The 13,724-nt window shown below is 44.1% G+C and overlaps 1 protein-coding gene across 1 annotated transcript in view; it reads left to right on the top strand.

The window, feature by feature from the left end:
• Positions 1-13,372, top strand: part of RP1 (RP1 axonemal microtubule associated) — a 370,941-nt gene extending 357,569 nt beyond the window's left edge. Inside the window, exons 57-59 of the mRNA XM_075270496.1 lie at positions 8,679-8,757; positions 12,104-12,179; positions 13,234-13,372. Coding sequence (XP_075126597.1) covers positions 8,679-8,757; positions 12,104-12,179; positions 13,234-13,288 — 210 coding nt within the window. The 3' untranslated portion in view covers positions 13,289-13,372. The remainder of the gene's footprint in view (positions 1-8,678; positions 8,758-12,103; positions 12,180-13,233) is intronic.
• Positions 13,373-13,724: the final 352 nt, after the last annotated feature.

The raw sequence follows: 13,724 nt of genomic DNA, 5'->3' as shown, positions 1-13,724 counted from the left end.
GTGTATTCCATTCAGGATCCTGGGAAAGCTGGGTTGCGGCGATTGAGCCCGTCAGTGCCACGTTACACTGACAAGCTTCTCCCTGGAATTTAGCTCTTACAAGAGCTGTTGGTTGTCTTCTCCTTCCTATCCTAGCCTGTCCCTGCCTACCCAGAATCTAAGCCCTAGCTAGCTGGACGGAAACCTCCGTCCTCGGTGAATTGCAAGCTCAGAATGACGCGAACCTGGGCGGCGCTGTTCTTTTAAATTAGAGGTCACATGTTTTCGGCAGCCAATGGGTTTTGCCTACTTTTCTCAACGTCACCGGTGTCGTAGTTCCTGTCCCACCTACCCTGCGCTGTTATTGGAGCAAAAAAGGCGCCAGGGAAGGTGGGAGGGGAATCGAGTAATGGCGCACTTTACCACGCGGTGTTCGATTCGATTCGAACATGCCGAACAGCCTAATATCCGATCGAACATGAGTTCGATAGAACACTGTTCGCTCATCTCTAGTAATAAGTAGGGTTGAGCGATCGTGTTCGGAAAAGATCGGATTCCAATCGGCGATCGAGAAAATTTCACGATCGCCATCGGAATTCCGAACACAATCTTTTTATGTGGGATCGAGATCGGTGATCTTTTCACACAATGCTTTGCTTAGCCTTCACACTGAGTATACGCTGTATACTCAGTGTGAAGGCTCTGCTGCAGTTAAATAGGAATGAATGGAAGCATCCGGCACACAGCCTTAACCCCCTGTGCGCCGGCTGCCTCCATTCATTCGAATGGGAGGCTAAACTAAACATCTCTAGCAGCTACTTACCTCTAGAGATGGCTGCTCTGGTGCCCTCCTTCTTCTTGCCTCGCTGCCCCGCCTCCCAGGTTAGTGTTTAAAGCGCTAGGTAGGCGGGGCTTGTGGCTTAGGAGAGTGTGGGCGGGTACAAGGCGTGGAGACGTGACATCTCCCTTCCCAGTACCCGCCCACACTCTCCTAGCCCGCCCACACTCTCTTAACCTGGCAGGGAGGGGGCAGGGAGCAGCGTGGAGCGGCAGTGAGGCAAAGAAGAAGGAAGGCACCGGGCACCGGACCAGCCATCTCTGGAGGTAAGTGGACATCAGGGGGGACTAAGTAGCCAGAGGATTAAAAAAAAATCCTCTGGCTACTTTAGTGATTCACTACACAGCGTGGATTCTAACAATTGTTAGACTCCATGCTGTATAGTGAATAGGATTGCTTTTAAAATCCGATCTCCGATTAATAAAAAAATCCCATTGACTTGCATTGGGATCGGAATTGGGATCAAGATCGGGTTTGAATGAAAAATGATCGGAAATCAGATTTTAAAATCGATCCTGAAAAGTCAAGATCGGCTCAACCCTAGTAATAACTGGATGTGAGGGTTTGTTGCAGAAATTCTGGGAAAATACAGTTACATGTAAAGTAATATGCATATGAAATTTGGAGCAAAATCCATGTAACAATCAAAAAAGATGCAAAATCTGCAGCGTGTTGGAAGCTGTTCTTAGCTTCTTCCGAATGAAAACAAATACATATGACCGCATGGCAAGCTGTAAAAGCGATGAGCGTACACCATGAGCAGTTCATTAATACAGAAACATATTGGAACTTGGAAAGCTTTTCATAACAGAACATGTTGTCAATCTCCTTATTTAAAGCAATCCGGTCTTTCTATCATGGCTTTGACTGACGTGTTTTACAATCCAGTGACTATCATGAAAGGGATACGGTAATAAATGGCCTGTTCAATGTGTTTGGTATGACATAGATAGTAACACAACACAGTGTTCTCTCAAGTCATAATATTAATTTGTTCAAGGACGGCTATTGTAGCATGAAAGCATGGGAATGATTCAATAATGCTATTGAAAAATAGCAGAAATCATTAAAATTATGGATACAAGAAAAATACGCAGATAAAACAAGAGCTTACTTATGCAAGCTGGGAAGTCATTTTACATGTTAAGGACAGGAGTTTTTTGGGGGGTATTGTACAATATGAATACAATGTACAGAATAGAAATGGAGACATGATGGGGCCACACGGTGGCTCAGTGGTTAGCACTGCAGCCTTGCAGCTCTGGAGTCCTGGTGTTCAAATCCCGCCATGGGCAAAAAAACCATCTGCAAGGAGTTTGTATGTTCTCCCCGTGTTTGCATGGATTTCCATCCCATATTCCAAAAAAAGACATACTGTTAGGGAAAAATGTACATTGTGAGCTCTATGTGGGGCTCACAATCTACATTAAAAAAAAAAAAAAAAAAAAGAAAAAAAAAAGAAATGGAGACATGAGTAGGAGCAGCTCATTCATGTAAAAGTAAGTCACTGTACATGGCAGTGTGTCTGCAGGGGCGGATCCAGGGCCGGGCGAGCCGGGCAACCGCCTGGGGCCCCGCGCTTAGCGGGGCCCCGCAGCGCGGCCGGGACCTAACAAAATGGTCCCGGTCGGCATGTCCCGACTCCAACAGAGCTCAGCGTTAAAGCAGGAGCTGAGCTCACAGCTCCTGCTTTAAACGCCTATGTATTTCATCTCATCGGCGGTAGGACGCCGATGAGATGAAATACATAAGCGTTTAAAGCCGGAGCTGTCACAGCTCAGCTCCGGCTTTAACGCTGAGCTCCGGCCTCCTCACATCGCGGCTACAATATGTGTCTGAGGGAGAGAGCTGCGAGGCAAGGTGTGTGTGTGTGTGTGTGTGTGTGTGTGTGTGTGTGTGTGTGTGTGTGTGTGTGTGTGTGTGTGTGTGTGTGTGTGTGTGTGTGTGTGTGTGTGTGTGTGTGTGTGTGTGTGTGTGTGTGTGTGTGTGTGTGTGTGTGTGTGTGTGTGTGTGTGTGTGTGTGTGTGTGTGTGTGTGTGTGTGTGTGTGTGAGAACGGCATGACACTGGGGCAGATGGAGGGGGAGAACGGCATGACACTGGGGCAGATGAAGGGGGAAGAACGGCATGACACTGGGGCAGATGGAGGGGGAGAACGGCATGACACTGGGGCAGATGAAGGGGGAAGAACGGCATGACACTGGGGCAGATGGAGGGGGGGAGAACAGCATGACACTGGGGCAGATGAAGGGGGGGGAACGGCATGACACTGGGGCAGATGAAGGGGGGAGAACGGCATGACACTGGGGCAGAGACGGGGGGGAAATGAAACTGTGGGCAGATAAAGGGGGAGAATGGCATGAAACTGGGGACAGAGATAGAGGGGGGGGACATGAAACTAGGGGTAGATGAAGGGTGTATATGAAAATGGGGGGGAGATATAATTTACGGGTGACTGTAGGAGGATTATACTGTGTGGAATCACATGAAAATTGAATGAGAATGGGTGGAGTCAACATAAAAGTGGGCGGGGCCTAATTTGCTGTGGCGCGCTGCGCGCGCCGCACGTTTTGTTCCCTCTTTCTAGTCTTCAACAGTTGGGAAGTACAGGTTAGAAGTGCGAGACCCCCAGTAAGTAGGGCCCCGCCAAAGTCAATTGCCCAGGGCCCCGCAAACCCTGGATTCGCCACTGTGTGTCTGTGTTTCTTTCTTTTTTAGTTGCTATGATTCCTAGGATTTCTCTATCTGCCATGAACTTGTATGTGTTTCTCTCTTGTTATATACTACTGTACCATCTATGAAACTGTATCACTGAAATTTTCCCATTGTGGGACTATTAAAGGATTATCTTATCTTATGGCATGTAGTACAGAATGGGTAGATAGTAGAGATGAGCGAACACTAAAATGTTCGAGGTTCGAAATTCGATTCGAACAGCCGCTCACTGTTCGAGTGTTCGAATGGGTTTCGAACCCCATTATAGTCTATGGGGAACATAAACTCGTTAAGGGGGAAACCCAAATTCGTGTCTGGAGGGTCACCAAGTCCACTATGACACCCCAGGAAATGATACCAACACCCTGGAATGACACTGGGACAGCAGGGGAAGCATGTCTGGGGGCATAAAAGTCACTTTATTTCATGGAAATCCCTGTCAGTTTGCGATTTTCGCAAGCTAACTTTTCCCCATAGAAATGCATTGGCCAGTGCTGATTGGCCAGAGTACGGAACTCGACCAATCAGCGCTGGCTCTGCTGGAGGAGGCGGAGTCTAAGATCGCTCCACACCAGTCTCCATTCAGGTCCGACCTTAGACTCCGCCTCCTCCGGCAGAGCCAGCGCTGATTGGCCGAAGGCTGGCCAATGCATTCCTATGCGAATGCAGAGACTTAGCAGTGCTGAGTCAGTTTTGCTCAACTACACATCTGATGCACACTCGGCACTGCTACATCAGATGTAGCAATCTGATGTAGCAGAGCCGAGGGTGCACTAGAACCCCTGTGCAAACTCAGTTCACGCTAATAGAATGCATTGGCCAGCGCTGATTGGCCAATGCATTCTATTAGCCCGATGAAGTAGAGCTGAATGTGTGTGTTAAGCACACACATTCAGCACTGCTTCATCACGCCAATACAATGCATTAGCCAGTGCTGATTGGCCAGAGTACGGAATTCGGCCAATCAGCGCTGGCTCTGCTGGAGGAGGCGGAGTCTAAGGTCGGACCTGAATGGAGACTGGTGTGGAGCGATCTTAGACTCCGCCTCCTCCAGCAGAGCCAGCGCTGATTGGCCGAATTCCGTACTCTGGCCAATCAGCGCTGGCCAATGCATTCTATTAGCCCGATGAAGTAGAGCTGAATGTGTGTGCTTAGCACACACATTCAGCTCTACTTCATCGGGCTAATAGAATGCATTGGCCAATCAGCGCTGGCCAATGCATTCTATTAGCTTGATGAAGCAGAGTGTGCACAAGGGTTCAAGCGCACCCTCGGCTCTGATGTAGCAGAGCCGAGGGTGCACAAGAGTTCAAGTGCACCCTCGGCTCTCCTACATCAGAGCCGAGGGTGCGCTTGAACCCTTGTGCAGCCTCAGCTCTGCTACATCAGAGCCGAGGGTGCGCTTGAACCCTTGTGCACACTCTGCTTCATCAAGCTAATAGAATGCATTGGCCAGCACTGATTGGCCAGAGTACGGAATTCGGCCAATCAGCGCTGGCCAATGCATCCCTATGGGAAAAAGTTTATCTCACAAAAATCACAATTACACACCCGATAGAGCCCCAAAAAGTTATTTTTAATAACATTCCCCCCTAAATAAAGGTTATCCCTAGCTATCCCTGCCTGTACAGCTATCCCTGTCTCATAGTCACAAAGTTCACATTCTCATATGACCCGGATTTGAAATCCACTATTCGTCTAAAATGGAGGTCACCTGATTTCGGCAGCCAATGACTTTTTCCAATTTTTTTCAATGCCCCCAGTGTCGTAGTTCCTGTCCCACCTCCCCTGCGCTGTTATTGGTGCAAAAAAGGCGCCAGGGAAGGTGGGAGGGGAATCGAATTTTGGCGCACTTTACCACGCGATGTTCGATTCGATTCGAACATGGCGAACACCCTGATATCCGATCGAACATGTGTTCGATAGAACACTGTTCGCTCATCTCTAGTAGATAGTAGAGATGAGCGAACAGTGTTCTATCAAACACATGTTTGATCGGATATCAGGCTGTTCGATGTGTTCGATTCGAATTGAACATCACGTGGCAAACTCCAAAAAAATTCGATTCCCCTCCCACCTTCCCTGGCGCTTTTTTTGCACCAATAACAGCGCAGGGGAGGTGGGACAGGAACTACGACACCGGAGGCATTGAAAAAAATCGGAAAAAGTCATTGGCTGCCGAAATCAGGTGACCTCCATTTTAGACGAATAGTGGATTTCAAATCCAGGTCATATGAGAATGTGAACTTTGTGACTAAGAGACAGGGATAGCTGTACAGGCAGGGATAGCTAGGGATAACCTTTATTTAGGGGGGAATGTTATTAAAAATAACTTTTTGGGGCTCTATCGGGTGTGTAATTGTGATTTTTGTGACATAAACTTTTCCCCATAGGAATGCATTGGACAGCGCTGATTGGCCAGAGTACGGAATTCGACCAATCAGCGCTGGCTCTGCTGGAGGAGGCGGAGTCTAAGGTCGGACCTGAATGGAGACTGGTGTGGAGCGATCTTAGACTCTGCCTCCTCCAGCAGAGCCAGCGCTGATTGGTCGAATTCCGTACTCTGGCCAATCAGCGCTGGCCAATGCATTCCTATGGATTCCTATATCCACACTCGGCTCTGCTACATCTGATGTAGCAGAGCCGAGTGTGCACACTCGGCTCTGCTATATCAGATGGGCTGATCAGCGCTGGCCAATGCATTCCTATGGATTCCTATATCCACACTCGGCTCTGCTACATCTGATGTAGCAGAGCCGAGTGTGCACACTCGGCTCTGCTATATCAGATGGGCTGACCGGCACACTCGGCTCTGCTACATCAGATGTAGCAGAGCCGAGTGTGCACAATCGGCTCTGTTATATCAGATGGGCTGACCGGCACACTCGGCTCTGCTACATCAGATGTAGCAGAGCCGAGTGTGCACACTCGGCTCTGCTATATCAGATGGGCTGACCGGCACACTCGGCTCTGCTACATCTGATGTAGCAGAGCCGAGTGTGCATACTCGGCTCTGCTATATCAGATGGGCTGACCGGCACACGGTGTAGTTGAGCAGAACTGGCTCAGCACTGCTAAGTCTCTGCATTCCCATAGGAATGCATTGGCCAGCCTTTGGCCAATCAGCGCTGGCTCTGCCGGTGGAGGCGGAGTCTAAGGTCGGACCTGAATGGAGACTGGTGTGGAGTGATCTTAGACTCCGCCTCCTCCAGCAGAGCCAGCGCTGATTGGTCGAATTCCGTACTCTGGCCAATCAGCGCTGGCCAATGCATTCCTATGGGGAAAAGTTAGCTTGCGAAAATTGCAAGCTGACAGGGATTTCCATGAAATAAAGTGACTTTTATGCCCCCAGACATGCTTCCCCTGCTGTCCCAGTGTCATTCCAGGGTGTTGGTATCATTTCCTGGGGTGTCATAGTGGACTTGGTGATCCTCCAGACACGGATTTGGGTTTCCCCCTTAACGAGTATATGTTCCCCATAGACTATAATGGGGTTCGAAACCCGTTCGAACGCTCGAACAGTGAGCGGCTGTTCGAATCGAATTTCAAACCTCGAACATTTTAGTGTTCGCTCATCTCTAGTAGATCGCAATACACTACATATAGTAGTAAGGCCGGCGCCCCCCAGGCCGGAAACGCCGCAATTTTCCTGGCGTGGTTTTGGAAATCGCAGCATGTCAATTATATCTACGGAAATGTCGGCGGCTTTCCCATAGATATAATTGTAACATAAAGTCCTCGGAGGAAAACTCAGTGAACTTTCTCTTCAAAGCGCTGCAGGAAGAACCGCGATGCGTTCCCGCTTTATCGCTTAGAATCATCCCATGGTGCATTAGCCAAAAGGAGTTATATCTGTTTAGTCTGGAGAAGAGGCGTTTAAGAGGAAATATGATAAACTTATATAAATATATAAATGGCCCATACAAAAAGTTTGGGAAAAACTTGTTCCATGTAAAATAGTCATAAAAGACAAGAACGCACTCCTGCCATCTGGAGATAAAAAAGGTTTAATCTGCAGAGCCAACAAGGCTTGTTCACAGTAAGGACTGTGATGCTGTGGAATAGCCTACCCAGGAGCTGCTCACGGCAGTCACAGCCGACAGCTTCAAAAAAGGATTAGATGCCTTTTTGATGATTATGGAAATGTATAGACTTTCATGACGTTTCCCATTGACCTTGATGGATATATGTCTTTTTTCAACTGTAGTAAGTATATAATTATGGTACAGACTTGTAGGAAATATCGAGACTGCGTATCGGAAGTCACATATCAAGCCCAACAAAATGCATTGAAAGTAATAGATACAATATCCATATCCTTTTTAATATGTGTTTTATGTGGTTAATAAAATAAACTTTTTACTTTAGTTATACAGTCCAGTGTTGTACTACAGAGACTTCCTACTAGACAGTTGGTGTCCCCAGTGACCAATCACAAGCCCTTTATCAGTGAACTATAGATTTGGATTTATTAGCTCCTGCAGCCAATCACATTCGCACATACTGTCCGTGTCTCTGATACCATATACAATGTATAACAATAGCCCAGTAAACAACTCTGCACACTGAGAACCTTAAATAAGATTCCCGTATTACCCCTCAAATTTTAAAAGTTTGCTGGACATGGAGAGGAGAGTCCGCCGGGCTTCTGTCCGCTGGCTTCTCCCCATCTTTTAAAATGATTTTTATTCATTTTCATAATAACAGACAAAACAAGGATAACATAGGTTACAAAAACGGGAGCACGCAAATAAGACCGCATTTGGAGAAATTATACTATCGAAGTATAATATTAGTTAATTTAATATGTGATATAGTGAGCCAGTTTGACCACATCCTCGGTGTTTGGATAGAACTTGGAAAGTTTTAGAGGAGTGTAGTACCTTCTTAGTAGGATTTTATAATATTGCTCCCAATGGGAAGCGCATGAGGTTGCTTTGTGGGGGCTTCTCCCCATCTGACTTCATTGACAAGACTCTCACTGTACACAACTAATAGGGCAGAATGAATCTGCGGACAGGTTGGCTTTCAGTCTATAAATAATGTTGACGTATTTACAGATTACAATGTAAGTCTAACATTAAGTGTCCATTTATGAATGTATACTCATATAGCAAATGTTTTACATTATTCTTTTCTATACTCAGGTTGACATATTTATAATCACAACAGTGAATATAGGAAGAATCTCACATATTGAAATAGGTCATGATGGGAAAGGAATGGGTGAGTTTCCATTGTGTTGTAATGGATTTACAGAACATTGCCATTGTTAAATGTGACCATTATTGCCGGTATTATCTTATGTCTTTGAAAACATTACATAGATCAAGGCCGTAGACAAGAATAATGTAAGCTTATAAGTTATAATAAATTGCCTGATCAACTGATGTTATTACATATTAATTTCTATTGCATCTGGCCTATATTAACTAATAATAGCATGTCCTCAAGTGGGATAACTTGAAGATTGGTGAGGGTCTGACTGCTGAGACCACATCAGGCAAAGGCTCCATTGAATTCAATGGGAGTGTCATAAATAGTCAAAGTACAGAGCTTCACTGTCCACTGCTCAATTCACAATATGGGACAAAATATCCCCATTCCCCTTATCAGTGGGATCACAGCACTTGGACTCCCATTCATCTGTATGTTATCTCCTGTCTTGTGGAATGGGGATGACTTTCACGTATGGAAAATCCCTATCTCATGGTAGGATAACCTGTTTACCACCGTGGCTCAGGTTGTACGATATATCACAGTAGAAAAAAGTATGTCCAGCAATCGAGCGTATCCAATAAAACTTAACTTTTAATCTAAAAGATATACTACAATAAAAGGAGGAGTGCTAAAAGCAAAAATAACCCCTATGTGCATGTGAAGCGTCTGGCTGACCCGTTTCTGAGATCCAGATGCTTTACATGCACATAGGGGTTATTTTTTTGCTTTTAGCACCCCTTTTTTAATTGTAATGTGTCTTTTCGGTTAAAAGTTTTATTGGATTCGCTCGATTGCTGGACATACTTTTTTCTACTGTGTTCATTCCGCTCCAGGCCAATGGGGCTTATCAGTCCGTGCATCCGTCATTCAAGAGCAGCGATGTGAACCTGGACATTGATCCACACAGAAGGTCTCTGCATGGGCTGTGCTTTCCTTTTCCCTTTAATTGTTGAATATGTATGATATATCTGCTGCATAAACTGCCTGTCTTAAAGTTTTTGGTTGGCCTAGTTTGTTCCAAAATTGTATACCAAAATTTTGAAGCATGTTGCTTTTCAAGCCATGCCCCATTTTTCACAAAGCCTCCCATCCCTTTTCAACAGATTTGTGTTTATGACCTACTATGGTATTCTAGTTGCACTGCCACACACAGGTGAATATCTAACCTATATGTTATTGCCATGACCGTGACGATAGCGTCGTTTCAGAGAAGCAGCCATAAGAGGTGAAGAGAAAGGTCCCGAGCCCTGGTGCTTTATTGATAACCGCATTGGAGTGGGCACCACAAACCATATCAGAGGGCGCAGCCACTGCAAAAAAATACACATATGGCCCAAAGAAATTGCTCCTCAAGTGTGTGTCCTTTGCTGCAATTTCTTGTCTTCTTTGGACCCCATTGATGCTTTATTAGGGCATTATTATTATACATTAAATGCATTCGATAGGTTACACATTTTGCACTGGATCTCCGGAGCATCAAGTTGTCTTTTAACCAGTTTATACAATATAAATGAGTAAATTCCGACTGGCAGAAATGTAAAATCCAGAGAAAATATCCCTTGAATGGCAGGATCACCTAAAGTGAACTCATCTTCTGCCAAAAAAAGAGAGAATTCATTGTAAGTTCCTACATTATTTATGCTCGGTGTCACAAAAGGTGAACTGCAGATACAAAGACTCCGGCGAGCTCTGGACAAATGGGTGAACTTAGAAGGGAAATCATTTTCCTAATCAGCTTTAAGGTAGAGATCCCCGAGGCGCAGCCAGTTGGGAGCAGCCGAGCGAGCAATGCTATTTACTGGGACAGAAAATTAACCAAAATCAAACAAAGCTTTGTAAGAAATAATCGAGTACCTGTTATATCTGCGTATAAGCGAGTAACAATGTATGAGGAGATCCAAGGCAAAGACTAGGGGAAAGTATATTCTAGAGATATTTGATTGTTTCAGCGATTATTATCATTCTTTGTATTCACGCTCAGTCCTGGAAGTTTATTTGCTCTTGATATATTACTTGTCTTTTAAAATATTTACGAACTCGCTTTCACCATTTTCATCTAAAGTTATACATTTTAATACAGATGGATTGCAGGCATCGCTGCAGATAAAGCAAAGGCAGCGGGGGACATTTATCAAAACTAGTGGAAAGAAAAGTGGAGGAGTTGGCCAGCCAATCAGATTGCAGAAATCCTGACAAATATATATTAGTAAATACTCTAAATGAATAAGTTGACACCTAGGTGGTACCATTCCACTTGTCAACAGGGATATGGACATTAATGGTCAAAGTGGTCACACCATTACCAGCATCCGACGTCCAGCTCTTTTCCACTGCTCCCCTATGTGTCTGACCATTATCTTACCACACATGCCCCCATCACTCTGAAGTATGTGCCCTACATGTGCCAGTTTCCATCCAATACCAGTTCCCTTCTTCTGCAACCTCTGCATTATGCACTGACTCTGACTTAAAGGGATGTCACAAAAAGTATTTATCCTCTATCCATTGGAGTCTTCATGCTGAGACCCCAATGATCCTAGTCAATCCATTGAGCACATGCCGTAAGCATTACAAAGTCTCTACTCCCTTCTTTCAGAGCCTGAACATTAATGTCTTTGAGGTTTCTGTACTGGCCAAGTTTGTTTCTGATCTCATCTAGTGTTTTTCTGTATGCCTTGACCTTCTGCCTGTATATCTTCATGAAAGCACTCGGCTTGCCTGTCTACCATTGTTGACTGCTGGTTTGGACCCATGAATCGGTGTCTTCTGTTTTTATACATGTCACTTGTTCCTAACAGAAACATGCCTATGGGTAGCAACCTGGTGATTCCCTGTGAGAAAGCCTATAGCACCTTCTAGGGTGAAGAACACCTTATCCCTGAAACATGGGCCCCTAGTGTAGCCCAAAGCCACATCCTCAGCAACCCAGTGGGTCCCCACCATCTCCAGTAAGCCTTGTGGTTGATGTGTCCCTACACACTATGAAACTATACAAGCAGGCCTGGTTCACTTCTGAGTCAGAGTCTACATCGGAGCTTCTGTTGCAGATTTTGCCAAAAGTTGGTGGAGAAAAAAAACAAGTGCTAGTTTATATTCTATAACACAGGAACTAAAAAATACTGAGTTCTTAAAATTGGTGTTTGTATTGTGATCCCATTGGGTATTTACTAAAAGATATATGCCGGATTGCTGACAAGTCCACTTTCATAAATGGGCCTTGAACTGATAACTGTAATCTGTTGCATTGGGCAATTGTGCTAATTTTGATAAATCATCATTGTGTTTGCTTTCCAATAGTCAGAGATAATATTCCTTATTGTAAAATTTAATGATATATTTTTGTGATGAGCAGGTAATGGTTGGTTCCTGGAAAAGGTGGAGATTAGAACAGAATCTACAGAAGAGACAGCCAAGTTCTCCTGCCACAGGTAAAATATTAGGGGACGTCTACCCATTGTTCTAGGGCATTTTATTTAGTGTATTATTGCATGTTGAATATGATTAAGTGCTCAATGACTGTAAATGCAACCCATGTAGTTATCATAGACAAACAGTATAGTCTGTGGTAAGGAATTTGATGTGAAGTTAACAAATGTTCAGTTTCACCATTTATTATGCAGACTAAGACCCAGAAAACCAATTTTTATTGAAATTGTGGGCGGTTATTAAATTAAAGGTTTTACTGTACAGTATATTGACTGGATAAGGAGGTGGTCCTTTGAAGAAAATTCATTTTATCCATACACAGCCGTATGCCAAGGCATTCGGTTGGAAAACTCTAAATATGGTCCTGGCAAACAATCTACAATTTAATGTCCACCTATGACTACTTTCAGATGGCGGTCCATGAATGCATATTTATTGTCTATAAAATGGCTGCAATAACCAGACTTCCTACAGTTCTACTGAACCAAGTAGAGATCATAGAGTTCTATGGTGTTATACATTTGCTTCTTTGGATCACTAAAGAGTTGTGTTCTTCAGCATTTCAGCCATCTGCAAGTGGCCAAATACAGATGCAAGTGTAAGAGTTGTATGAAAAGCATAAATAATATATTATAAGATTTTTATCTATCAGTATTATGCAGTAAATGGTACCTGGTATCCCAGGGGTCTGATACTAGGAGCCCAGGACCTTCACGTTATGCTCTAGTGTCAATGCATTCAGACATTATACAGTAGATTGCATTCAGACAGTAGATTCTTTCATCTATCACTTTCCAATGAACATGTCTATGATAATTCATAACCTACAGCATATCATATAGGTTATTGTTTAACTGCTGCATACACCCATTTGGTTTTACTATATGTAGGTAGTAGATTCACTTTAGTGTCTTTATGCAGAAACAAAAGATATATATATATTACATATTGATTGAATTGATTTTTGTTATACAATTCAGTCTACTACCCTGGTGGGGAAAAAATGAGACATGATTGTGCTGTGACATCCAACCATCCCTGTTCTCATCATTTCAGGTGGCTGGCTGAAGATGAAGATGATGGACGCACGGCCGTGCAGCTTTACCAATAATTAGGACTTATCAGAAAACTGCTTATTTATTTCTACCACCATCCATCCAATAATTTTCTTTGTAATCTCCGTCTTCTCATACATTCTTTGGAAGCTGTGTGTCCGAAATATATGTAGTACTTTCCTAGGAAATTATGTTCTCACTCTACTATACTTTGCACTGATAGATTTCACTTTCGATAAGATTTTTTGGAGTTTCATAATAAATCCTATGAGTTTAGCTGTCTATCTCCATAATTCTAAGTATTGCATGTACTGTACCTAAAGAACATGTAAGAGAAATCTTAGACTACGGTCAATAGGACGACCAAGAAAGGTGCTACATTCATAGATGAAATGGTAAGAATTAGCCACACAATTATCATGACACAATATTTTTTTGGTCTAGACTGGTCTCCAGTACTCAATAAACCCCTCATGACCTCAGCACTAAAAG

Source organism: Leptodactylus fuscus, chromosome 4 (genome assembly GCF_031893055.1).
Source record: "Leptodactylus fuscus isolate aLepFus1 chromosome 4, aLepFus1.hap2, whole genome shotgun sequence".
NCBI classification, from domain to species: domain Eukaryota; kingdom Metazoa; phylum Chordata; class Amphibia; order Anura; family Leptodactylidae; genus Leptodactylus; species Leptodactylus fuscus.
This window is presented reverse-complemented; position numbering and strand designations above follow the sequence as displayed.